This window comes from Azolla caroliniana, unplaced genomic scaffold (assembly GCF_043228905.1).
Source record: "Azolla caroliniana isolate FFs.n. ecotype wild unplaced genomic scaffold, voAzoCaro1.0.p SCAF_11, whole genome shotgun sequence".
In the NCBI taxonomy this organism is placed as follows: Eukaryota; Viridiplantae; Streptophyta; class Polypodiopsida; order Salviniales; family Salviniaceae; genus Azolla; species Azolla caroliniana.
Window position 1 is genome coordinate 15,495,653 of NW_028230446.1, and position 26,898 is coordinate 15,522,550.

The 26,898-nt window shown below is 38.4% G+C and overlaps 1 protein-coding gene across 1 annotated transcript; it reads right to left on the reverse strand.

Annotated features, from left to right (window-relative positions):
- Positions 1-8,491: 8,491 nt before the first annotated feature.
- On the reverse strand, positions 8,492-12,350 carry LOC147857969 (peptide transporter family protein). The gene is made up of 7 exons (XM_087327983.1): positions 12,145-12,350; positions 10,972-11,596; positions 10,579-10,794; positions 9,325-9,382; positions 9,126-9,243; positions 8,933-9,050; positions 8,492-8,797 (listed from the first exon to the last, which is right to left on the reverse strand). The coding sequence occupies exons 2-7, from the start codon at positions 11,341-11,343 to the stop codon at positions 8,750-8,752; spliced, it is 930 nt and encodes a 309-aa protein (XP_087184109.1). The 5' UTR covers positions 11,344-11,596; positions 12,145-12,350; the 3' UTR covers positions 8,492-8,749.
- Positions 12,351-26,898: the final 14,548 nt, after the last annotated feature.

Sequence of the window (26,898 nt, forward strand, 5' to 3'; positions counted from 1 at the left end):
CTTATGATGTGTGTCTTGTTTTTGCCTCTCCATAGTTTTTTGTACACTATGCATAATGCCATATAAGTTTTGCCCCACCATTTGATTTCCCTTAGGAAATGTAAAAATCACAAACATCCTTTATTCCTAATGTAATATATACACATAATTTTCAATCTGTCCTTTCCCCTCCCAAATGTTTTTCAATCACAATTGCAGTGTTTGCTTCTTCTTTTTTGTCATCGTAATGTTTCTACTCCTCGAAAAGTGTTCAGACTTTTTCTCGGGGTTTTTCTACTAGAGTTTGTCTTTGCACATCTTTTCACCTGATTGTACGTGGTACACAGAAATGTTTTGGAACAAGACACTACGAGCGAAGCACTACCTAGATGCACTCTGCATTTTTGTGCTCTTCAATTTGAAATGATTGGCTTAAGACCCAATTGCTTCTTTGTTGTTGGGCTATTGTTTTGACACTAGTAGTAAATAGTTAAACTTGGAATAGAGACAACATTTTTTACAGTGTATTTTGAATTGAGTAAATAAAGTTGTGGCATAGGTTTCTCAAAACCACAATGCATGTCTCCGTCAATGTACAATGTTTTCAATGTATGATAATAGTTTTATATGATGACGATCATTAAAAAAAAGTGACATCATTTCAATATAAATATGAATGGATAAAGAAGGTTAACATTGATATGAATGAATAATCCATACAAACAATTTTGAGACTTGATGATCATATACAATTGACAATATGCATAAAAGATATAAAACATGTAACAAAGAGAAAATATAAAAGATATCCCTAGCAATACCTCCTTTACTTTAACATTCTGAACTAAATTTTGTTTGAGAGTTTATTTTGATATTTTTTAAAACACAATGAATGTTATTGATATTTTGCTTGGTGAAATAATCTTAAGTGTAATTTTATTTGGTAAACAATGGTGATTTGGTTCGTGGTTGGTTTAATGTGTACATGCCAAACCCTAATCCCTAAACCCTAAACCTAATGTTGTAAAAGGAGACTAGAGAACCCCCACCTAGCCATGGTCAACGAGTCTCTCCAACAAAACTTGCATGTTTAACGATAGGGGGATCAATAAAACAAACAATGAGTAAATTGGACGTTCAAAGATAGAGTAATGGCTTCTAGAATATTTTGTCCATATTTGTAAATTTAAGAAAGGATTGGTCTGAAATTAAGAGAGGCTGTTTTTTTAATTATAAATTATATTGGCCCTATATATTTAAGACTATATGTGCAGTTTGAGGGAATGATTGGCCTAAAATTGAACATAATATTTTTATAACAAGTTAAGAGTTCTAGAAACTTCAAAAAACATTTATATAGTTTGGAAGCATCTTAACCACCCTAATAAGGATGTTGAATAGCCTTAGCCTATAAAAATCACTCAAGGAGAGAGGGGGGTAAGATACGATGAGTCAATGGAGTAAAGTGAAGGAGAAAGCAGTAGTGTTACGGAGCCAAGTGAGGAGGAGGAAGGAAAAGATACTGACTAGAGAGGCAATAAGTGGGTGAAAACATAGAGTTGCATGTGACAAAGAAACATAAGGTGACAAAGAACTTTCCCCCCTCAATCAATGATCTAGCATTTGAATCTCCCTCCTTTCACATGTATGAGAGGTATAAGTTAAGACATTTTACATTCTTGAGACGATTAAAAGTGTTATTGTTTTAGGTGGTATAACATTGATATATTCGAAGTAATCACTACTTATTGTCGTTTCTATGCTAACATATTTCATGATGATCCACAAACAAAGCATTTTTGGGTCCTCTTTAGCACTCCCAAAAAACTTCTATTGATTCCTAGGTCATCAACACGTTTCTAATTCTTTGTAAGATTTCTATTCCATTGTCGTCGGTTTGTTGGCTCGTTACCAAGTATAAATCAACGGAATGAGAATCAATTAAGATTATTCAACAAGCATGGAAACTACCTCCATGAGGTCAATGCGAAAAAAAATTAGAGGGTCTTAACAGCAGGGAGATGGAAAATAGTAATCAATTTACAATTTGTTGGTAAAAAAGGTGTTTGCTTCATCCTTTTTGGCATCTATTCCACATAGTATCATATTGTTTCCCCAACTACCTTGATCTCCCCTTGGATAAAATCCCAACCAGTGCCTACATGATAGCGTGCAATTCCCAGTAGGAGTTAGACCAAGACATACTTAGGTTACATGTTTTGCCTATTTAATCATATGCATGTATGCATGCAACTATAACCAACATGTCTCTCAGGAAACCTCTGAGTACTTCATTAAATCATATGGTCTAATCTTCAATCTATTTGAGGAAAACATAGGCAACTTTTCTCGTATTGCACCAAATATAATAAATAGTTAGTCACTCTTTCCTAATTCTCAAATGCACAATCACTCTTATCTACTATTTATATACAAGGGAAACCAAATACGAATTAAGTTGATTAGATCACTATACAACTTGTTTATTTTGGGATTTTTATTTGATAGATTTCAAAGTTTCCTACAGAACAATTGCATTCAAACTCTAGTGGAAACTCTTTCACTATTGGATACTCCCATGTTTTTCCCATTCAATGAGTTTTATGCGAATTTTCAATAAGCTTTCAAGCTTCCATGTGTCTTTTACAAGTTGTTAACTAACTTAAATCTTGATAGCATTTAAATCTTCTTGATTTCGAATGTGCAGATCTTTCAAATGTTCAACTTCTTTATTTCCTTATACATACGGGAAACTCCCAACATACTCCGGAGTCCGTACCACTTGAAAACACTCAAGTTTAAAATGTGAGAGGCTTTTATTGAGAATAACAAATAAGCATTGTATTGTGAGGAATGGTAACTACCTAAATCTAATGGATTAAATTATTCTCTATCTACAATTCCACAATAATATGAAAACTAATTGGTGTACTTAAGTCTAAAGCTTTGTAACTAATGCAACACTTTGCACAAAGACCAACGAAAAATAAATGCTTATCATTAATTGAGCCCTCTTATAATATTCCCATGTAGAATTTCCTTACTGTCAATTATATGCATATGGTTGATGACTTCAAGTTCATAATGTCGAGATCAACATTTTACATTGTCATGGTTTACCTTCACATAATACCTTATCTTATGTCGAACCACTCATCACGTTTCTATATTTGAATTTTTGTCAAGGATGCATTTGGCATTTGGTGTCAAATTTACGTGTTGTTAAATTGCAAAAATACAAAAGTTCATAACAAAGTACACCATGGATAAGAGAATACACATGCATATATATTCAACATAGTGCCAAAGTGTGCCAAAGTGAGATTGTTACATACATATACATATACATTAGTGAGTGAAGTGAAAAGACTGGCCTTAAAATAATACATTCTAAGGCTCCCTTTACACAATTGGTTGTCAATTGTCATACCCAAGAACCAACCTATCTACCATAATTAATACACACTCATTTTCGTTGACCACACATGATAGGGACTTCTAGGGAGGGAGATCTAAAATCTCACAGGTATGGGTTCCCTACCACCCTAGTTTAATTGGAGAACAATCATTTACTTTTTGAGGGGTGAGCAATGATTGTAGAGGAGACAAGAACCCTTGTATAAATCATTATGGTAGGCCTTGAGAAGGTGGTGATAAATTGAGTGTGTTACTATAATATATGTCTCTGTACTTGGATTAGGTATTATATAAAGAGTAGTATGATATTAACCTATTTGAGTGCTAAGCAGTTATGGGTGGCTCTAACCATTTGGCGTTAAATCATTATCAAGGTGATGTAGTGTCCTCGGTGGAACCTGAGTATGAGAGGAACATATGAAGACTCTTCTACCATTTGTAGGAGTTTTCTCCCTTAGTTGTTTCCTCAATCTCGACCATTAGAGTCGACTACCATTGTCTGAGACCTTCCTTAGAACCAATAAGATGGCACAAGGTGACCATGATGTCACAAACTAATCTAATGGATGTTATTCAACTATGGTAAATCCCTCACACATTTATACTATGTCATCTTGTGGTGCATCGCACCAAGTGCACCTCTTTGTTGTGGTTATAGTTGTCCCCCCTTGTGGAAATTATATGTGACGGGGTCCAGGTTATGGTATACTCTATTGATGGTGAGTTGACTGAAAGCGGTTATGAATTGCTCTCGAACCGCTTGCCTTGCTTACCATAATTTCACAAACTCTCACTCTCACCTCACTAAGGAAACTCTAATAAAGAAGTACTCCACACACACACATGAATATAAGAGATTAGTCATAGTATTGTTCCCACCTCGATTAAGTAAAGGAATCAACACAACAAGTATAAAAGGAGGAGGGTTTGGCTAAATAACACTTAACGCTAATTTCTCAATTCATTATTGTATATGATAGAGAAGAGAGGAGGGAGATCTAGCTTAGGTTAAAAGGAGACAAAACTAGGGACTCAAGAAGAATAGGTAAAAAGTCACGAAAGTAATTTTTATGGCTCATTTACAAAAAGGTTGTCCCCTTCACATAGGGGCATCTATTTGGTTTAAAGTTGTAGAGTTGATTTTGTTCTATCCCCCTTTTTCTTGGTTGTGTACTTAGTGTAGTATTGACGTTGATGTCTTCATGGATCATGTTATGTATGCCATGTACTTAACACATACAAACATCCCAACATTGGCTATAACATTGACAACTAAGGGGGCTCCCATATTACACTCGAGGACCACTTAATGATCAGGTGCTTCAACCACACCACCACACCTAATGACAACAGCACTAACACCATTTTCAACATGCCCCGTGACACTTGCATCAACACTCAGCCAAAGGACCTCCCCAAACCCATTACATTGCATATGCCTTCCTTTTATAACCACATTCCCCAATTGTAGTAGGCTACCAACACACTTTTCCTATGCATCCTGTTAGGAAACATGTCCCTCCGGATGGGAAGTGAGAAGAACAGTGTTGATGAGCAAACTCGGTCGAGGCCAAAACCGGATGTGGAGTACCCGGCAACGGAAGACCCGGTGAGAATCGGATGTGGAGTACCCGGCAATGGAAGACCCGGTGAGAACCGGATGACGAAGTACCCGGCAAAAGCCGGATGGCGAAGGCCCGGTGAGAAGTGCTCACCGGATGAAGGGACATATTCGTAAATATGTTTTCTGAGAGTCCATCGGGGCTATATTTGTAAATAGCCGAAAAGTCATATTGGTATAAATATGACTTAGGGCAAACTTAGTGGTGTTGTTGTTGTCATTCTTGTTGGTGCAAGATTAGAGTGCGTAACTGTGTACAGAGAGAGAGAGAGAGAGAGAGAGAGAGAGAGAGAGAGAGGGAGGGAGGGAGAGAGAGGAAGAGGTCGTTGCCTCTGTTGTAACCGCCGTCTGTGGCAAAGACAGCAAGCTCGAGGTCATTGCCTCGGTGCTTTACTATTGTACATTGTGATATAGTGATAGTTTGCAGTCTGTGGGCTGCCGTGGTTTTTCCCTAGTTTGGGTTTTCCACATTAACATCTTGTGTACTCTTCTTCTCTTCACTGTGTCGTGCGTTCATTACCCGTTTTCTGTGTTTGATCCTAGGCTCGGTTGTGGCCAATCGTTGTTCATCGGGAGCATGTATTCTTGTCACATCCATCATATGGAAGAAAGCATTTCATTGCTCTTTCCCAAGTATTGAGATGAGGTTGATCCCTAAGAAATCCTCAACGCCTTCCTCACTACATAAAAAGCTTAGTGCCTAAAAGTATAATTCCAAATTATAGATTTAATAGAAACCATTATAAAGTACATTGTCTTCCTACAATGATAAATGCTACTAGTGGGAAAGATGGAGCTACATAAATTGGTATCCCCTCATCAATTATAGGGCTACATTTTCAAACCACATAATAAGATAGGAAGAATTTAATGGCTTTGATTGGTAGGTGTTGTGGAATTGTAAGCCATGTGTTCCTTCTAGCGCAACAAGGATTATCTTTGGCCAAAATGTTTGATGGCCCAAATCACTAACATAAGAAGGGAACCCAAGTCAAGGAAATTGGTCACCTGAGCTGACGAATAATAGGGTTGATATAGGAGAATCACATACCCGTTGCTTACCTTCAGTCGCATTGGGAGAACCATGATTTGAACCTTAGAGTTAGAGTTTTACTCAAGTGGAAGTTGTTGCTTGAGCTTGGTGCACATGGGTCCAAAGGACCACACAAGTTTCAACAATAATGGCCTCGTTCAAAGTGTTGTGCTATTACTCAATGTTGAGACTCTTTTTGGTAACTTCCTCTAAATTGATGAAGTATGCTATTTTCCACATTTCGGGATTCCATGATTTACTCTAAATAATAGGTGGTAGGCTTGAACACTTTAGCTTGTTAGGTTTGTTGTTGACCAACAATCACTTTTGGCTTAAATGGGTAACATTTCTAATTAAAGGCACCTTTATTTGGTAACCTAGCCGAGACCCTAGATATATATGTAATGGCCCTCCGGACATGTTTATAAACGAATGAGACAAGGAACAATAATTTAATACTTTTGAGAATATAAGTTAATTCTCGTATTTAAACACATTTACCTAATTACTTAAGGTGTTCGAAGGATCATGAAAGGAAAGGTTTTGACATGCGATTATAGTTCATTGAGCACTCCATAAACACAATCAAGAGTGGTTGATACCATCTCTATCCCATCTCGCCAACAATAAGGTATTATTCCACTCAATTTCCATAACAATGAATTGCGGAGGTTAACTCTCATCGTAGGTTAACTCCATGAAGTTGTACATTGCGTGTGTGGGTCCCACAAAGGTGTGCTTTGTAGAAATCTCCGCAAATGTGCAAACCCAACATGAAAGGCATATACTCTGCTACTTGTTTGAGGTGCTATGACGAAAGGAGGAGTAGCATCGGATTGGATTTATCCCCGCAACAATTGCTCGAGGTTGGTGTTAATGCATTATGTACAAGGTCAAGCCACAACCAAGGAACTCTACCCAACAAGAGGGAGGGAAAGAACTTTTTGTTCCCAAATTGTGTGACTTTCAAAAAAAACTAAATATACATTTACATAAAATCCCAACTATACCCCCACCACCCAACACACACACACATGACCCCAACATCACACAATAAAAAATGCAACTATACATGGGTACACATTCACATTAATGTACTCTTGAGAGCACATATCAATGAAGACACACACACACACAAATGAAGCCTTTAGCGAAAGAAAACTAGCAAGCGCGTTAGGAAAGGACCAACGAAGAAGCTAACAAAATTTGTGGAATGAACTAAAGGAATAGACTAGCAAAGAGCCACAAACAACAAAGTAAATTTCTTATTGTGGAATGAAGAAGCTAACAAAATTTGTGGAATGAACTAAAGGAATAGACTATACATGGGTACACATTCACATTAATGTACTCTTGAGAGCACATATCAATGAAGACACACACACACACAAATGAAGCCTTTAGCGAAAGAAAACTAGCAAGCGCGTTAGGAAAGGACCAACGAAGAAGCTAACAAAATTTGTGGAATGAACTAAAGGAATAGACTAGCAAAGAGCCACAAACAACAAAGTAAATTTCTTATTGTGTTTTTTGGAGTTCCCTTCTACAACATAGTACATTGCTCCACTAGACATACTCCATTCATTCTTTGGATACATAGTTCGTCATTGTCATTAAGCAATATGCTTGAGGATTTAGAAGTCTTGAAGAATCTTCTTGAGGATCACAAGTCCTCTTCCATATCAACATCTCTTGATGCCAACTCGTGGTCTTTTTTTCACAATCATACAAGTCTCTGTGAAACATCTCTTACCAAATATCAATGAATACTAATCGACTAACCATAAGAATTGAAACCTCGTTTCTCAAGAACTCTCCTGCAGCACAAGGAACATGCAACTAGGATATATTACTCATTTGTCTTCCTTTGCCGTGCATATCATCCCTCTACTCTTTTCATAAAGCATTATCGTCATGTGTTCATTTGGTAGCAATGAGATTCTGGTGCCATTTGGTAGCAATCCAAATACAATCGACCATACATAGATACCTTTTAACTTGGTTTTTTGCAGTTCTTGGTATCGACACAGATGAATACTTGTTATCTCCAAGCAACCATATTAGGAAAGAACTACCTTTAGAATTGTTAGAAGAAACAAAATGATCATGGTACTACAAGTGATGAATCAATGTTAGATCTGCAAGTCATCGTTTGATGAAATTTGACATGTCAAATGACAATAATAATGTATGGCAATATAATTCTGCTCTGATCACCATAAATCATAAAAAAGACAAAAAAAACACAATATTCAAGCGAAATTGTTAAAGAAACTACAGTTTGCTTTTTATCAACCTACAGCATAGAAACTTGATAAACAGGGATCTGGTACTTTATCCAAATTCAATGCTGAGACCTACATCTACCATGCAATAATTAAGGTCATGTAACCTCTATGAGTTTAGACATTGCACAGCAGTAAGAGCCAACTCAAAGAGTATAAAAGAAATTGAAATAAAATCTAGATATTATAAAAGTACATGGCCAATCAGCAATGTGATTCTCATCTTTGAGATGGCAAGTGTAATAGTTAATTTCTGGTAATTGATTTCTTTGGGAATTTTTACCACTAGCTCAATTGACAGTAGCCACAAGGCTTATGTTCAATGTAGACCATCTTAACAATAGAATGTGCGTTCACAAGTTCTTTAATATTTGACAGTTACCGAGAATAGGTCTGAAGAAGAATATTCCCTAACTACAAACTGTCACATCCAGGCTTGTACTCGCCAATTCCTAAAAGGTCCTGCAAACCAAGGATATTTCAATTCAGACCCCTACCCTATATCAGAGATTTTACTTAAGATTGCATTTTCTAACCATTTTACCTTCTCTCCTTGATTGCAACTGAAAAGCTAGTATATGTTCAACTAAAGAATACCTGGCATGATCTTGTCTTGGCTCTTGTTTCAGCCGTACTAGCTATATCATGGTTTGGCTTTGAGAATTTTTTCTCCCCACGATCACAAGAACCCCATCCATCAGCATACCTTCCAGACCTGAAGATTTGCGGGACTAAATCTTTTTTAAAAATATTTTTTGCAAATATTATCTTTGAATTCTTACGTACTTACTGCATGTTTGCTCGGATAACAAATTCAGCTCTCAGTACATTATTGTTTTCATCAAACTGTATTTTCCTGTCTCTTATTTCAAAAGAAACGTTGAAGAAGAATGCAATTTTCCTCCAGCCTACAAAATAACAGATTCTATTACATAATATAACACAGACTTGCACATAATCCTGTTGAAATTCTTTAAAATGTGGCTCACCACTTTTCTTTATAAAAGGTTTTCCTTGCAGCATCACAAAATCTCCTTTATCCAAAATCTGGAAAAGTATTGAGACCACTTCTTACTATAAGTTATATTGCATAGAGCAGGTTCTAATATGCTGTTAGTATCTTGAATATCAGACAAATATAAAAATATAGAATTTTATAATTTAGTGATAGCATTCTTTGTTCGTCAAATGAAGAACTGATTAAAGCACAAGTGCAAGTACATTATCTATACTCTAGCCACATCACAGCCTTTACCATCATAAAAGCATCCCCAATCTTCTTGTGAAGGCTGAGGCTTCCTGGGAGTTCCATCATTGTTCATACTCAAGTCAATATACACACATTCAGATACCAATGTCAATCCAAAACAATGCATGAGAGTGGGATTGGATATTGTGTCCAAAACAAGTAAACATTGGCACAAATTCAGATACAATGTCAATTTGAAAACAATTTATAGGAGTTGATATGTGTACCCTATTACAAAACTTTGCCAAAAACTCTCCCATGCATGAAATATTGGTTCTTTTACTAAGGACTGCAGTTAGTCACTGCATGCTTAGAGAAGAACCATCAAATAGACTAACATTCTTTGTTTATGGGTGGTAGCAAAAGAAAAAGGCTCGACAACCTCAATTTCTAATTGGCAAGCTATGGCATCAGAATATATTCTGAATTCCCAACACAAGGAAACTGGAAAGAAACAGTAATCTGAGCTATTATTGTTATTTGTGAGCTACAGATTTAAATCTTTATCTCACCATTTAAATATTTGACGATTTACGAATGCAAATGAAATACATGCTTTCCAACAAGAGTAACAGATCATCAGATCAGTGTTCTGCATCAATTTTTTTTCCAGCCAGTAGAATGGGTGTACTGTTCTTATCAGATGATATAAATAACTATATTATTAGGAGCTAAGCAAGGATAGCATAAAGCAATTAGTTATGCAATGGATCATCTCCATATGGGCTTTGCCAGCTCAGTTCAGATGGCTATAATGGTTGAAAGGATTCTTCATTAACTGACTTACTTTGCCCAGAAATCTCCTTTTCAATCAACAGAGAAACAAAAAGACATCCGAATGAAGAGAGACAAACACACCAAAACAAATTACTTCTATGACACAAAGTCTGCGACGCAATGCATTGCATAAACAAAATTAGGTACGTTGAGAAAATTTGAATCTACAATTTGAATCACACTATGAGTTGCAGTTTTAAAAATATTAAAAACTTACACTCAAAGCTGCATTTTGGATGTGCTTAAACATTGATGCAGATGGAAGACTTTGAATCCATTCATTCGCAGAAGGGCATTTGGCAGCCATAACCCCATTATCCTGATTGTTTCCTGGGCACAAAATTCCCCCCGGTGTTCTCTCCATTCGCTGACAAGATGATGATTCGTGAGGAACAATTTGGTTCAATGGAGAACGAGTACATGTATAGGACCTCTGCACCATAGCCAACGCTCGACAATATTAACAAATTATGTAAATATATTTGAAAAATAAACAGCAAAACATGTCCAAACCATTAAGAATCAATTGCAATATATCCATAAAAAGTGTAGTTCACTCTAATTATATTATAAAGCTATCTTCACCTACTAGTATGTCAAATGAACTCACATCTGATAATGCCAATTCATTCTCCCGATGAGACATCTTCATAGGCTGTTGCATCCGTGATTGTTTCTTCATTGTATTATTAGAGTTTTCCACCCCAACTTCATACCTATACGGAGATGGAGGACATATGCGGAGAGGCTTAGGTTCATCTTGGAAAGCAATTGCTATTGCTTGTCTTTTCCTGTCTTTAGAAAACCTTATCTGATCTGTGGTGACCTGAGGAGATGGAGGAAGCTCTGTGACAACAGGGGGTTTTGGCATAAGGAGAGGAGTATAGCCGTTTCTTCTATGAGCAACAGTCGAGTCTATGAAATCCCAGAGCTCTGCATCATCAAATGAGCTGTCTTCCGTGACAAAAGAAAGGCATGCCATATGCGAATTCTGACCCCAAAAGGAAAGAAAGAAACGCAAACCCTAAGGCATGAAAACCTCTAACTTTGGTGATATAACTCTCAATGTTACCAAATCCATCAAAGGAACATGAATTGCTCCCTAAAGTGTGGATTTTTCTTTGTCTTTGGCAACCATCAAATAATATGAATCGGTCACTATGGCATGCAGATTACTTTCTCTGCCGCAAGCCACTCGTAAGATTTGTGACAGAGAACATCAGAAGAAACATAACCTGAATCATAGGCAATAGAAATATTAATGTCTTGTATGCCGCAAAGAAAAAATGTCATAGAGAATGTGAAAGAAGAAAGTATCAATCCCTAAGGCATGAAAACATAAAGAAACGTTTATGGATTGATTCCTAAGGCATGGATATTTCTTTCCCTGGCACTCGCAAAAATGCAAAAGAGAGGATCCAATCAGCAAGACATATCCCTGTAGACTTGAAAGCATTAAAGAAAGCATGCATATATTCATAAAGGCATGAAAAACGTAAAGAATCGTGAACCTAAACGCATACAAATTTTAATTACCTGGTGCAGTTGACGGATGTAACAGAATGCATCAAAAAGAGCAAATATATTGCTTTTTCTCCTTCAAGAGAAAAAGATAAGAATGCATCAAAGAGTACTGAATTTATAGCATACAAATTTATCCATCTATAGCATGGCAGAAATGCAACATAAAACAAAATCATGGAGCATGTTCATTTTTCTGATGCAATATTTAAAGTAAACAAAATTCATCAATCAAACTCGAATATTGAATCGATCTACATACCTGGTGATATTCTGAGGTGTACAAAGGAGCACTTCCACGATCAACTGCTCTTAGGGAAACACAGAGAAAATCTCTTGCATCTCGATGATAACAATACTAAAACACGGAGAAGAACAAAGACAAAGAAGGGATCTGCTGCAGAATTAGGGTTTTCGAGGACGGATCGATAATCGAAACTGTAGGAGATCAAAATCCTGAAGAAGAAGAAGAAGAAGAAGAAGAAGATCTACGGAAAGGGAGCGAGTTTGTTTTTTAAAAACTTGGATTACCGTTCACATTCATTCAGTTCCCATGCCGTCCGGACACCATCTCAATTTTCCGAGGCGCATACATATATCATATATGTCTCATGTATGTATGTATGTATGTATGTATGTATGTATGTATGTATGTATGTATGTATCATGTATGTTAATATCATCTGTCAATCTTGCCTAACTCCCCGATGGATGGCAACCTGCTCGCTCAGATGGTCATTTATTTGTTTGGCCCCGTTCTCGTGTAACGACATGTGTGCGTGTGTCGTGTGCTTCTCGAGTGGGGACCATTGGGAGGTGGGCCAGACAGGGGAGCGCACATGATGTTGTGCGAGAAGACTTTTAAACCCCCTTCACGGATTTCCTCGAGTAAAATTCCACTTTCTGTGAATATATCAGTATCAGAATTGAAGCTTTGATTCAAGTCGGGGTCAAACTCGAGCCAATGATAGCATTGGGCTTGAGTTGAGGAAAGCTTAGGATTGAATTGAGGGAATCCTTCTCTTTTCGCCAATATAGTGATTCAACCTCTCCCCCCCCCCCCCCCCCCCCCCACCCTTCTCTCTCTATATATCACCATGGAGGCGCTTGAGTAGTTATCCTAGGCTTAGGGCTAAGTATAGTTGTCTATTACAATAAGACAAATATTAAGACCCTAAACTCTAATTTCACTAGAAAATTCGCTCTCAATTAGTTAACCTAGGATTAGGGAATCCTTCACCTTCCGTCTACTGCCGTCGTTTGACGACTGCCGCCGTCACCGTCACCGTCGTCGTCGCGGGGTGTTTCTTCTCCGTTTTCTCTTGATGTTGTGAAGTGCCATTTTCTTGACGAGTTCGTGGGTGGGTTCTTTTGGTGTGCTCGTCGCGTACTACAAAATGCCGATGTGATTGCGACATACACACAAACTCGACTAAGTCTCGAACCCATCTATTTTACCTTTTTTTCTTATTGACACCATAATGACGTCTAAACGAACTAAGGAACATAAGGATATACAAGACGAGGCTATAAGTAAGGAGGACTTTTTAGATATGTTTAATCGTTTAACAAAAATAGAGATGGATATGAAAAAATGGGTGAAAGACGCCGAAACCCACAAGAAAAAAGATAGAGAGGAAAAAGACGCCCTCAAGGCCGAAATAGAACAACTTAAAGTGGAAAACACCGACCTTAAAAAACAACTTAAGGACATCGAGGTATCTCGAGAAGACGGTGAAATATCCTCTATAGAGGATATAAAAGACGAAATTAAAAAAGTTAAAGAGGAAGTTAATAATAACATAGAGTTAGCTAAAACGGGTTGGGTAGATGTGGTTAAAAGAAACATTAAAAAAGAAATAAAATATGAAAATATTGTTAATACCACCCTTGAAGAAGAGAAAATGCGTCAGGTCCGACGCTTAAATGTACGCGTCACTGGGCTCAAGGAAGGTGCATCCCCAAATGAGGATGCACAAACACTTGGGAAAATGTTAGGGTACACAGAGGCCCTACCTATCACCAAAGCATGGAGGGCCGGGCGTGACACAACTAGGAAGAGAGCCTTAGTCCTTCAATTTAAAGACTTAGACTCTAGAATCACTTTCTTTAAGAAGAGACCAATCCTTCGAGGAATGGGTGGGGACCCCATCTATCTTGATGAAGACCTCACTAAGATGCAAATTGAGCATCGCAAGAGTTGTATGCTACAAGTTATGCAAGCTCGTAAAGAAGGCCATCGCGCCTTTTACCGAGACGGGCGAGTGATCATAAATGATCGCACTACTAATTGACGGTGTGTGGCCCATGTGACAGAAAATGCACTTAGGATGACCTTATGGAATTGTAACGGCGCACTCTAGGCACACCCCGGCCGCCTAGAGGAGATACTAAAGGTATCCGATATACTTTTCTTGGTAGAAACACATCAGAGCCCAAATAGAGGACTCCCACGGGTCGAAGGATTCCGTTGGGAGTCCGCTTTTAGACAAACCTCACGTCGACACACTACTAGGGGATCTGGAGGTGTCGCGATACTATTTCGTAGAGAGCTACATAATAGGATAGAAATAATGAAGATAGACCCAGAAGCTCGTTTTATGTGGGTGAAAGTCTCCACAAGCAAAGACCAGGCAGTATTTTTCGCCATTTGTTACTTTCCCCCAAAAGGATCCCATTATAATATTGGTGGCTTGGCGAGATTAGTCAATGAAGGAATGTCACATGGGTCTTCTCCGTACGAACCCCTATCGGATGACATAATCCGATATTCTTCCCAAGGAGAAGTATTTCTTGTAGGAGACTTCAATGCGAGAACCCAATCCCGACAATGCACAGTATTTCAGATGAATAGAAACCTAGAAATGGTAAATGTCGATCCTTTAGACATAGGCACCACACGTAGATCAAAGGATCAAGGTGCGGACGCCACGAGCTTTGGCCATCATCTGCTCGAACTTGGCAGTCGGCACCGGATGGTCATATATAATGGTTTAGCTAAGTGGTCGGGCTCGGAAGAGCTCACATGTTTCCCACATGGAGGAGGGGAAAGCACAATTGATTATCTAATAGGACGCCTTGAAGCTACCCACATGATTAACTCCTTCCGAGTGGCCCCATGCCCTATTAGCGCAGACCATAGTTTCTTATACTTGAGCTAAAATGTGATATCTCTAAGGTCACCAAGTCTAGTCAACCATGCCATCACACCACAATACATTTAACACATGAGCTCTCTGACATATACTCTCAACATGTTCAGGCCCATCTCCCCTCCCTTGATCCCTCCCTACCGTTAGAAAGCCTTAGTAAGAAACTCACACACATCCTTCACTCCGCAGCAGCTAGCAGTTTCCCATATACAAAACACTCAAATCAAGGTAGATCAGGATCAATGCCACAAAATAAATGGTATGATGAGGATTGTAGGGACTTACATAGACAACTTACAGTATCACAACTCAATGGTAGTATTACCTCCATACAAGCTCGCAAAGAAATGCGCAAGATGACACGTCGTAAGAGACGAGCGTGGGAGGCATCCCAATATTAACACGTTCGTGTTCACAAGTGGAAGGATCGCGCATAAATGGAAGGATAAGGGAAATTTTAGGGCTTTTTCAATGATTTTACAAAACACATTGATACCAGTATCATACATGTTCAAACATACTATGAAAAAGGTTAAAAATCCAATATTTTCGTGATTTAGAAGTAACTAAAAAAAGACGAATTTCAAAAAGATACATTCTCAATTTATATCACAAACTTTACAACCAATGTTATTTTATAAGAAACGATTTTTTAGAAATCATAAGAATTCAAAACACATGCTTTTATATTACTCGATTTGTTACAAGCGGAATGTAGTTACACTTAATAACCAAATATACATTCATGATCACTCCTTTACGGAGAATCACTACTATAACTAATATACAATGACGATTCCTCCTCCTCCTCCTCCTCGGATGTACCAATCAGTGCATTATCTTCGTCATAAACCAAATGGTTTGACTCTAGATTATATGTAGCAAATCTCGTTTGCCTTTGACTCGAGCCACCTTGTAGACCTGGTAATTTTTCTTTTATTATATCTATTGTTGACTTCCTTAATCGTCCGGCTTTTGTAAGTGTGAAGTCGTACACGATGATATCCACATCAGAGATATCAAGGGTCGAGGTGTTATGAATGTTTCGCTTCCTCTTCCTACCTCCCCTTCTTGTTGGGCATTCAATCATCTCCAATGTATACTTACCTGTAAAAGCATTTGCACTTCTAGTGTTGTACCAATGAACATTTATAGACTTGATCGTGTTTTCTATTTCATGCATTAGCACTTCTAGAATTTTACCAACCCAAAATTGGTGGCCATGTGAGTTCTCATCAGCCGGCGTTGCAATCAACATCCCCGCGGTGAGCTCTTGCAAATTGCCTTGCCATCTAGCTTCGGCTGCTTTGGTCATCCTTGGTCCCACATAAATGTCTCTTTGTTGTGGATGGACTAAGTTGTCATTAATCGCATTTACTAGTTGCTCCGGAGTTCTATTTACGCGATCATGTTGTAGTGACCATGTGAATGGCGTTTCCAAATTCCAATTATCAACAGATACACAATTGTCTATAATTTCTTTCTGATCACTATAAAATACATCCCACCATGACGTGTCTTGTTGTGCGGCATATTTCTTGGCGGCCTCAATATGCTTTCTTTTTTCTTCTAAGGCTTGGAGCCATGACCGTTTTTGTTCTGATACCAAGTCGCTCTGCAACTGTCCTTTCTTCTCAATTGGCATTTGCTTAGCTCCATGGACAATTGTACTCGGCATACAAAGTAATAACTGGCAACCACTTCAGGTTCCCATGTTGTAGAAGATGAATATTGTTTAGCATACAAAAGTGTAGAACCACTTATTCCATTTTTCTTTATCATAAAAATGTGATTGAAACTTATATTGTTTAACTGAGCAAGCACTTTAACATTCCCACCACCCCCATCTAATATATATCTCTTAAAGTCATATACCTCCTTCAAGTGTAACACTTTTGGGCGTGGTGTATATGCATCACAAATGACATCAAATAGTTTAGGTAAAGTGAAAGCATCATGCCGAGACAACTGTCTAGAGAATGTGCTAAACATTTGATCTATATGGTCATGTGTGTGGCCAACCAAAAGGAAATTGACTTTCACTTTCCTAAACAATTCTAGGTTGACCAACATACTTAGATAGCCAAATACAGTTGAATTTTTGTTCTCTCTAGCAGTATTGTCCAATTGAATGTATAGAACAGGGGGGAAAGGTTGGCCCCAAGACATCAAAACTCGGTGAATCACTGTAACTGTTAGGTTAGGGTCATTGTGAACATTGGGGTAAGTAATGAAGACGTGAGGTCGAACAGACCTATTATAAGCCAAGCATCCCACCAAGTGCATTTGAACAAGGCACTCATCATTGACATCTTTGGGGAGCCTCCGCATATGCGGCAAGCATGTCTTCTTCTGGTCCATGCCATCTATCATTAAGCACATGTATTGTTCGGGCCTCTTCAAACACTTCTCTCTATGATGCATCGCCTTCTTTCGTTCTAAGGATTGTGCCTCACGATGCTCTTGTAGTAACTTCTTACTCGTATCCTTTTCCATTGATGTCTTTGCACCTTTAGCCAAACTTTTAAGATTTGCACAAATGGAGCAATACCCCATACGTACTTTACGAGGAATAATAACATTTGAAAACCGAGCTCTCCATAATCTTGTGAATTGGCTATAGGTGATAGACTTATTACGTGAGCCCATCATATCAGATCGATAGACATCATAAACTTCCCGACATGTATAATTATCAGAAAGGTGCATCCTACCTGTAGTGGGCATTACTTCACAATTTAACTGAAAGTAAGTTTTCATCCAACCAATAGCATGTCTTCCAATTGCACCTTTCATACTTGGAACCTCTTTACAATTGAGCATCTGTTCCCCGCTAAGTAGACGTTGTTGTACTCTATGTAGCCGCATGTTACAAACACATAACGCAATTTTGAATGCAACTCTACATATCTATTGCGCATGGAAGATATAATACTCGAATGATACTTTGATCCCCGTACATTTGTCAGATACTAGTTGCATATGTGACCCGAGGTAAGTGTCTTGCTCATCACCGGTCATCGAAAAATAGTATCGCCTTAATTCTCGCAACTTTGATTTTCCAATCATAGACATACAACCACGGGCACAACATATTTTTTTGACATCAAATCCAATCTGTTTATCTGATGTCACCAAGCTAAATCTAGCCAGACGAATTCTTCGTGGGATTCTTCTAATATGCATAGGGCTCCCAGATTTCTCTTCCTGCATAGAGGTTGGTGTAACCTTGTTACAATCTAATTCTCTGTTCTGACCATCGCCAATGTTATTCAATGTTTCCTGGGCACTACCTTCATTCTCCGTATCTTTATTAATATCGTATTCTTCAAAAGAGAACTCTTCACATGTGTCATTATTTACATTCCCTGTAGATGAGCTCAGACAATATTCTTCGATAGAATATGGTGAGTCTGTCGACAGACAATATTCTTCAATCGAATATGGTGACTCTGTCGACAAACAATACTCTTCAGTAGAAAACGATGAGTCTGATGACAAACAATATTCTTCAATCGAGAACGGTGAATCTAAACATAAACTTCTCTCTAAACATATACTCCTCTCTAAACATAAACTTCTCTCTAAACAAAAGCCAAATCAATAGAATGTCTATATTATGTAATATTCTATTAATACAATACATAAAAATTTATTTTTAATAAAGTAATTGTATTTAAAATATCAATTATTATATAAACTACATCCATATGAAGTTAAATCAAGTATAATATAAATCTAATCATTAACAAGCCATGAATATGTTGGATTAATGTTAAAATCATTGGCTAATTAATGGCACCCATTTTGATATAGAACCTCTCACTCATTGGTTCTTTAATGCTCACCATTTTAAATATTAGACTTATCAATCATTGGTTAATTCATGCCCACATCTTTAATACACAACATTTGAGAGTCATACAAATTGTTGCTTTTAGTAATCAATCATTGGTACATTCATGAACCTCAATCATTGTCTCCTTCATGACCTTTGAAGTCATTGTAGGTTGTTATGACTATAAAAGATTGATCAATATGTTAGTTTGACTTTGTAATCATTAATGCAATCATAAGTTACTCTAGTTAATGTGACTGTGGTTACCAACTAAATATCCTCAAACTTACCAACCTTGGTTAAGGTGACTATGGTTACTTTAACTAATGTGGTCAATCCCTATAAATAGGAAGACCTCGTCATATTTCACTCACAAGAGCGTACAGAGCGTACAGAGCACACAGAACATACAGAGCACACAAAGCACACAAAGCACACAGAGCACAAAGCACCAAAGCGCGATCTCCGCCTCCACTGCCACACGATCAACCATGTCTTCAAAGAGAATCGAGCGCGAGGACTCCAGGTAGGCCTTTGACACTGTGGACATTTTTGTAAATATGTTTCGTCACTCAAGAACTCGATACGCCGTATCGAGTTCCTGCATACAATACAAACTTTATACAGGAACTCGATACAGCGTATCGAGTTCATAATTTGTTTTTGCTTTTTAAACAGGAACTCGATACAGCGTATCGAGTTCATAATTTGTTTTTGCTTTTTAAACAGGAACTCGATACGCCATATCGAGTTCCTGTTTAAAACCTACACTTTAAACACGAACTCGATACGCCATATCGAGTTCCTATTTAAAAAGCAAAGAAAGCACAGGAACTCGATACGCCGTATCGAGTTCCTGTATAAAAGAAGGCTCTGAAAGAGAAACATTGTGTTTTTGGGGTAACAATTAATTATTGTGTAGAAAAGATATCAAATTGTCTGTCAAAATCAGTCTTTTTTATGTTGACTTGCCTTACTTTTTAAAAAAAACATGCCCTAATTATAGGTGTTTTATGACCTACTATAGCTTAAAATAGTAGAAAATGATCCACAAATTGCCTTTACGATAGCAAATTCTCCTCAATATAGGTTTGGAATCTATATAAGTCATACCTACTCTTTAAAAGAATATATAACCCTATTTACTTATTACGATATATATTTTCTAGTTTGAATAGCCCTGCCTAGAATAGATTTTTGAATATAGGATTACCATGTACTCTGAATGCATGATTGATATTTTCACTTCACCACTAATCGCCTGCTAGTGAGAACTGTTCTTCATCTTCATATTTATATTTTAATATACAACCTTAATCTACGTGACCATCTAACTTATGTTTTTGCATATACTTTCTTAAATAGGTCGTTTGAGAACCTGTCGGACCGACCCGTGAAGAAAATAAAGCTTCGCATACAGGGTTCTCCAATCGAAGCCCAGACCAAGGTAGCTCCTGAGACTATGAAGAGAGGAAAAAAGCTTCTCTTCAACGAAGAGACAAAATCTCAGCCACATATTGATGTTAGCCAAAAGAAACTTGTCGCCTTCCTGACCGTGATCTAACGGACAAGGAATGGTGTATGCAATATGTCGACTCAAAGAAAAAAGTCATATTGTATACATCAAAGAAGAAGGGGGAGGGGCATCTTGGAAAGGAAACCCCATTTATGTATGGCCGTATTCTACGATTTGACTACGAAGATGCAGATTCGGCCAACATACTGGTAATGATAGAGTGCTCCAAGGGGGTACGTAAAGTGTTCCTTTCAGAAGACCTTTTAGTAAAGGAATCTTGTGGGCCAGAAGCGTTCAAAAAAGATCTTGAAAGCTCACAAAACCTTATTGTTACCTTGAGGCCTTATATACAAGGCCATGTAACTCTAAGAGATGAAGTGCCCTCCCCATTGAAGGCCACAAAAAGGGTATCCAAAGTCCAATCAAGACCACCAAAGAAGAAGACAACCAAAATGTCGGACACCGATTCAATAAGTGAAAACGAAGAGGAGGATAATAAGGGGACGCCAGGAGCTGAGCTGGCATCGGGTGTTTTGTCATCCGAGCAGAATAAGATAAGGAGAGAATTAATGCAACAGAAACTGGTCAGGAAAGGGCAAGTGTTTAATTTGCCTATAACACACATCCATCGGCCCCCTATTGATGAAAAAACAGGTCGACGACCACTTGAGATTAGAGAGCCACACCGCATGCATGTTCAAAATCTCAAGAAAAAAATGAAAATTAATCCTCATGCCACTGTGGTGCCTTTTATTGTTATGGTAGATCCTGAAGAATGTGAAACCATTGAAGATTTTGATATTAGAAAGCATGATCAATATAATTATTTTGTCATTGGTGGATCGCATTCAACAGAGGCACGTCGGCAACTTGTGAGAGAACATCCAACGACTTTCTTCTTCAAGTATGCCAAGTGCAAAATTTATGTTGGGCTCACAACCGAAGAGGCTAAGTTGTTGGCATGGGACCATAATAATGATAATGACTATAGGCAGAAAATGTCGTCCATTGAGCGTATACGGTTCTTCCACCACGAGTATTTAGACGTGAAACAAAAGTTTGGTGTGAAGTTACATCCAGGCCTACGACGTCAATGTCTGCATGAAGTCGGCATTGTGGTAGATGATAATGTTAAGTCCGATGGTCTTCGAAAATATGAGTCTTGGTTTCAATTGGCGTTTAGAGATGGAGAAGTATGGGACCTACAAGATCAAATTTTCTCAATGTGGGAGAATAAGGAGGTAAAGGGTCAACGACAAAAGAAATGTAAGGTTGACCCTCAACTAGAGTTAAAGTCACAAGCCGCCAAGAAAATTGATTTGACAATTGAAGAAGCGGCAGACGACATGAAGCTGTCTCTGTGGAGAGCGATGCAAGGTATTAAGGACGAGCAACTTCTTGTGTCTGTTTTGTCAAGGGTTGTGGCGAAAGATTTAAGCCTTGAAGAAATGGTCACTGAGTTCAATAAGTAAGTCTTTCAAATACTGAAATTGTAGTCTATCTGGTGTAATTCAAAGTTCTAATCTTGATTTCTAATTTTACAGTCATAAGGTGTACATGAAGATCCAAGAAGTTATGATGAAACAACTTGGATGTATAACTTGGGAACAAGTGACCGAGGATTATCCTCTAACGTCTTCATATAAGGCGTTATCAGAGTATTTTATTGCATTCAAGGATTGGGTTAGTATTGATGGTTTTTCATTACCCTTTCATCATATGTAGAGCTTGTATAATAATACCTGATGTCCTATTGCTTCTATTAGAAACCGTGTCGAGGCAAGAAACAAGGAGAAGTTAAGGATATACACGATTTCCCTACATCCTTCCTTGCACATCTCGAGCGAGCCAGAAAAGAAAAGGATCGTCGCTTAGTCAAGGCGTACGAAATGGAGGAAGATGGCTTCTTTAAAAAATTTAGCCACAAAAAAGATATTACGAGAGATCTTTACTACAATGTGGTTTGCGGTGATGTCGTCAACTTGATCCAAAAGGTGCCAAAGAAGGAATATACGTTAATGATTGCGGATATTCCTTACGGATTTCGAATGACTGGGTCATCATACGACGATGAACCGTTTAGGTTTAAACAATTAGAGAAGATGGTCAAGGATTTCGCTGAGCTAATGACTGCATCCTTGTGGCGAATAATTGTCTTTCATAGTATGGACCAAGGGTACTCGGTAGCTCAAGCTTTGAGATCTCGTTGCCATGGCATTGAGAACCTTGCATGGTAAGGATTATTTATAGGTGTCTTTCACTATATTGCATTTCTTAAGGTTGTTCAATCTATTCTTAACTCGATGTATTATTTTTTATAGGATCAAGACCAATGTAAATAGAGGGCCAACTTTTCGGTTCGTTAATGCCATTGAATACATAACGGTTGGTTACTTCGATGAAATTAAGAAACAGAGAATCAAGGAGCATTCTAATGAAGTGGGAGGTTCAAATCTGTTAATATATCCAGCAGTGACACGGAAATTGCGACATGTCACCACGACAGAACGGGGACTTGTCAACCCATACCAAAAACCTCAACGACTTATGATGCGCTTGATCGAGATGTTTTCTGTCGAAGGAGACTGGATATTAGATCTCTTTTCTGGCACAGGTATTCCTCGAACTAGGGTAACGATCTTGAGATAACCAATCCCTTTTTTTTTCGTTTGACAACTAAATCTTCTTGTTACTTACATCATAGGAACGACGTCTACATGTGCATTGAAGCTTTTTAGAAATACAATTGCATTGGAGAAGGATGAGGACCAAGTTATATTTATTAATATGCGGATTAAGGCTTTGTGGGAGTGCCCAGACCAGGATGAGGAGGTCGGTGCAAAGAACCTTGCTAATACAGAAAGGTTTCAACCTGCTTCGCGAGAGCCTATTCCTCCGTTAGCCGACGAACCGGGGGAGCTAATAGAGCTTGATGATGAGTTTATAGAAGATATTTCGTTGGCTCGGCTAACAGGGGAAACCAATGCACGTATAGCCAAAGACAGTTCTACACAAGATGACGAAGAAAATGACGTTGATGGATTGATTGCTATGTAATAGACTCTATGAAGAAAATGACACTGACGATTTGTTAGGATTTCACATTATTAATACAAATTCTGGGTTTTACCTAGTGGATTCTATTCTTTATAATCTTCTATATGTTTCAATTTTATTTTTATATACTTGGTTAGTAGATTTATGACATTGGTTTCACCGCGTGCATAGCTGACTACCAAATTTATGGAGAAACATGAATTAGTTTAAATTGAGGCTGATTTTGGTCCAAGCTAACCTTAACAGAACATGGCCCTATAATTGTTGCCATGACTGTCCATGTTGTTATTATGGATTTTTGTCTTCTATTGTTAAAACTATTATGTTTCTATTCCATTGCTGCTTAGATTGTGTAGTGTGTTGATAATGGTTCCAGTTGCGTTATCGTTGGGAGTTTGATCATGTGTGAATCACCTAAGCAATAGAGTAGATCAATTTTAAATACAGGTATGAAAGCCTAATAGGTTTGTTATTTCCATGACATTATCCTAAAGTTCACTGCCTTACATTGTCCACAATTATATATATATGGTTTGATCCCATATGAACAAACTGAGGAATAGATTAGATCAACTTTAAATACAAGTATTGAATACTTTAATAAGTTAGTTATTCCAATCACTTATCCTAATGTGCACTATCCTACATTTTCCACAATTACATACATGCACGTATGGGTCAAAGTATAAATTATAACTCATTTTATTAGTATGGATACAAGTACACCTGATATTTTTGTAAAACTTACCTAATTAATATAAGTCTTTAAGTTAGTGTTTCCCTTGTCGCACAGTAGTGACATATTGAGCCATAGTTGAACTTTATTATGCCTACATTAACTTATCAACGTGTCTAAACTTGCATGATTTCTAATGATCTCCACTCGTAGATCTATCATGTATTTTTATATTTGCAAACTCTCATCAAGTTGAGGAACATGTGATACTAGTGCATCCAATTTTTGTAGAGAGGGTGTATTTGCTTCGTTTTAAGAAGTTTCTACAAGTGGAATGCGCAATCCTTCCACTTGTGAATGCGAACGTGTTTATTGGGAACTCTACCATATGCTCATGAGTAGCGATTGCGCCACGGCATGGAAGAGACTACGGGAGCCAAGACCACAAACACCCATCGAAGATCCCGAAACTTGGCACACATATACAGAGAGACTTTACCAAATCCCAAACCAACCACCCATTCCAATGCCTTCCACACCCCGGCCTACCACGTGGACACTTTTCACGACCTCTAGGGTCGTGAAGGTCATAAAGAAATTACAACATAGGAAGTCCATGGACCACACAAGATTGCGAGCAGAACACACTATATATGCGAGAGAGTGCCTAGCTCCCTTGCTAACTCTAATCTTCAATCATGCCCTTGTGGAGGGTTTTCCACCACAGTGGACTATGAATACAGTGGCCCCCATACATAAAGGGGGGGACCCCATGGACCCAAATACATATAGGACCATTATGATAGGCCATACCCTTGCTAAGTTATATGGTGCAGTAATGGAAGCAGAGCTTAGCGATTATATGGAGACCCTAAACCTTCGTGCACCTGAACAAGCTAGCTTTAGACGAGCCTTCTCCACTATTGATCATATCTTCACACTTAAATGCCTAATTGACCAAACTAAGGCTCGCAAGAAGAAATTGTATTGTTGTTTTGTGGACTTCCGCAAAGCCTTTGACACAGTCCCTAGAGAGCGGTTGTTTGATAGACTTAAAAGCTTGAGGATACCAGATGATATGGTATGGGCCATCTACGCATTATATGAACAAGTGTTCGGGTGTGTCTGATGCCCAGGTGGCCTTTCTAATCGTTTCACTAGCACTATTGGTGTAAAACAAGGTTGCCCCCTATCACCGATGCTTTTTGGGATCTACATTGATGAGATCACATATTTTATTGCTCGTGAGGGAGGCACCGGAGTGGTCCTTGGGGATACGGAGGTTCGTATCTTGCTCTATGCGGATGACATAGTTTTGCTCTCTGAATCCGAACATGACCTACAAAGGCACCTTAATGCCTTAGATGAATTTTGTGTACAACGAGGATTGGTAGTGAATCTAGGGAAAACGGAAGTCCTTATCTTCCACACATCGGCCCAAGTTAGAGCTAAGTGTCACCTAACTATCTCCCATAGCCCAGTCGAGGTGGTTGGATCATACGTCTATCTCGGAGTCACTTTTAGTGCCCGCTCAAGTAAATTTTCGATGACACAGGCAACGAAGGATAGACTCACGAGAGGACATGCATCCCTCTCACTCCTAGAGAGACAATGCCACCACGCACACTTTCAAGAGCCACGGACTAAAGGGTGGCTCTTTGACTCATTAGTGACCCCCTCCCTCATGTATGCATCAGCGGTTTGGGCTCCATGATTACCATCTTTCATGTGGACGCAATTAGAGAGACCATTTGTGATGATGCTATCACACCAACTCCGAAGCAAATCGATTGTACCACATGACATTATTAGGGCTAAGTTCACGTTACCCCCAATGTTAGTAGAGGCACTTTTTCAACTTGTAGTCTTCATTCACAGGATACATAGTCAACCACACGATAGAATATCTCATCAAGCCTTTAAGGCCTCTCGATCATTGTATGAGTCCGGCTATACTAGCTCATGGTATGGCATGATGGTGAGTTGGCTTCTTGCGAATGGTCTAGACATTAATAACCTACCTCCCCTTAGGTACAACCACACGAGTGATAACACTTTAATCTCTCATGAGGACCACAATAAAGTAATACGCCAAGAAATATGGCAAATTTACACTCGGTGTAAATGGATCACCCCACTAGAGCCACTCCCATCTAAAATGTTGTACTATAAGAAACACTTCATGCACTTCTCTGAGTTAGGTTTTATCATGCGGCCAAAATATCTAGATGTATTCTTACCACATGCACTAAGGGTTGCCATTGGACAACTTAGAATATCATCTCACCAACTTGAGATTGAGAATGGCCGTACTAGTGGAGTCCCTAGGGAGGAAAGGATATGTAGGTTATGTCACATAGAGATAGAGGATGAGTACCACTTTACATGCAAGTGTCCAACCTATGCCGAGATAAGGGCAAAATACCAAGGCATACTTGGTTCGTCTCCCACCCTCCCCAAACCATTAGATACTCTAGATATAAAGAAATTAGGCAAATACATTCTAGAGCTAAAACAACACAGAGAGAATAAGTTACAAAATGTTGACAATAATGTTGCTAATGATCACGAACATGTAACAAATGAAGTTTTTCAGGAACAGGGGGAGACAACGAATGTTGACACACTTGCACCACTCGGCCTTTCCATTGATGAGGCAAAAAACCAGAGAAGAACCAGATGTCCTCGGGTGTCGGGTTTCAAAGCAACTCGACGTGATGTGGAAGCAATATTGAAAATAAGGGAACGTGAGCTACACCGCCTAGAAGCCATGGCTA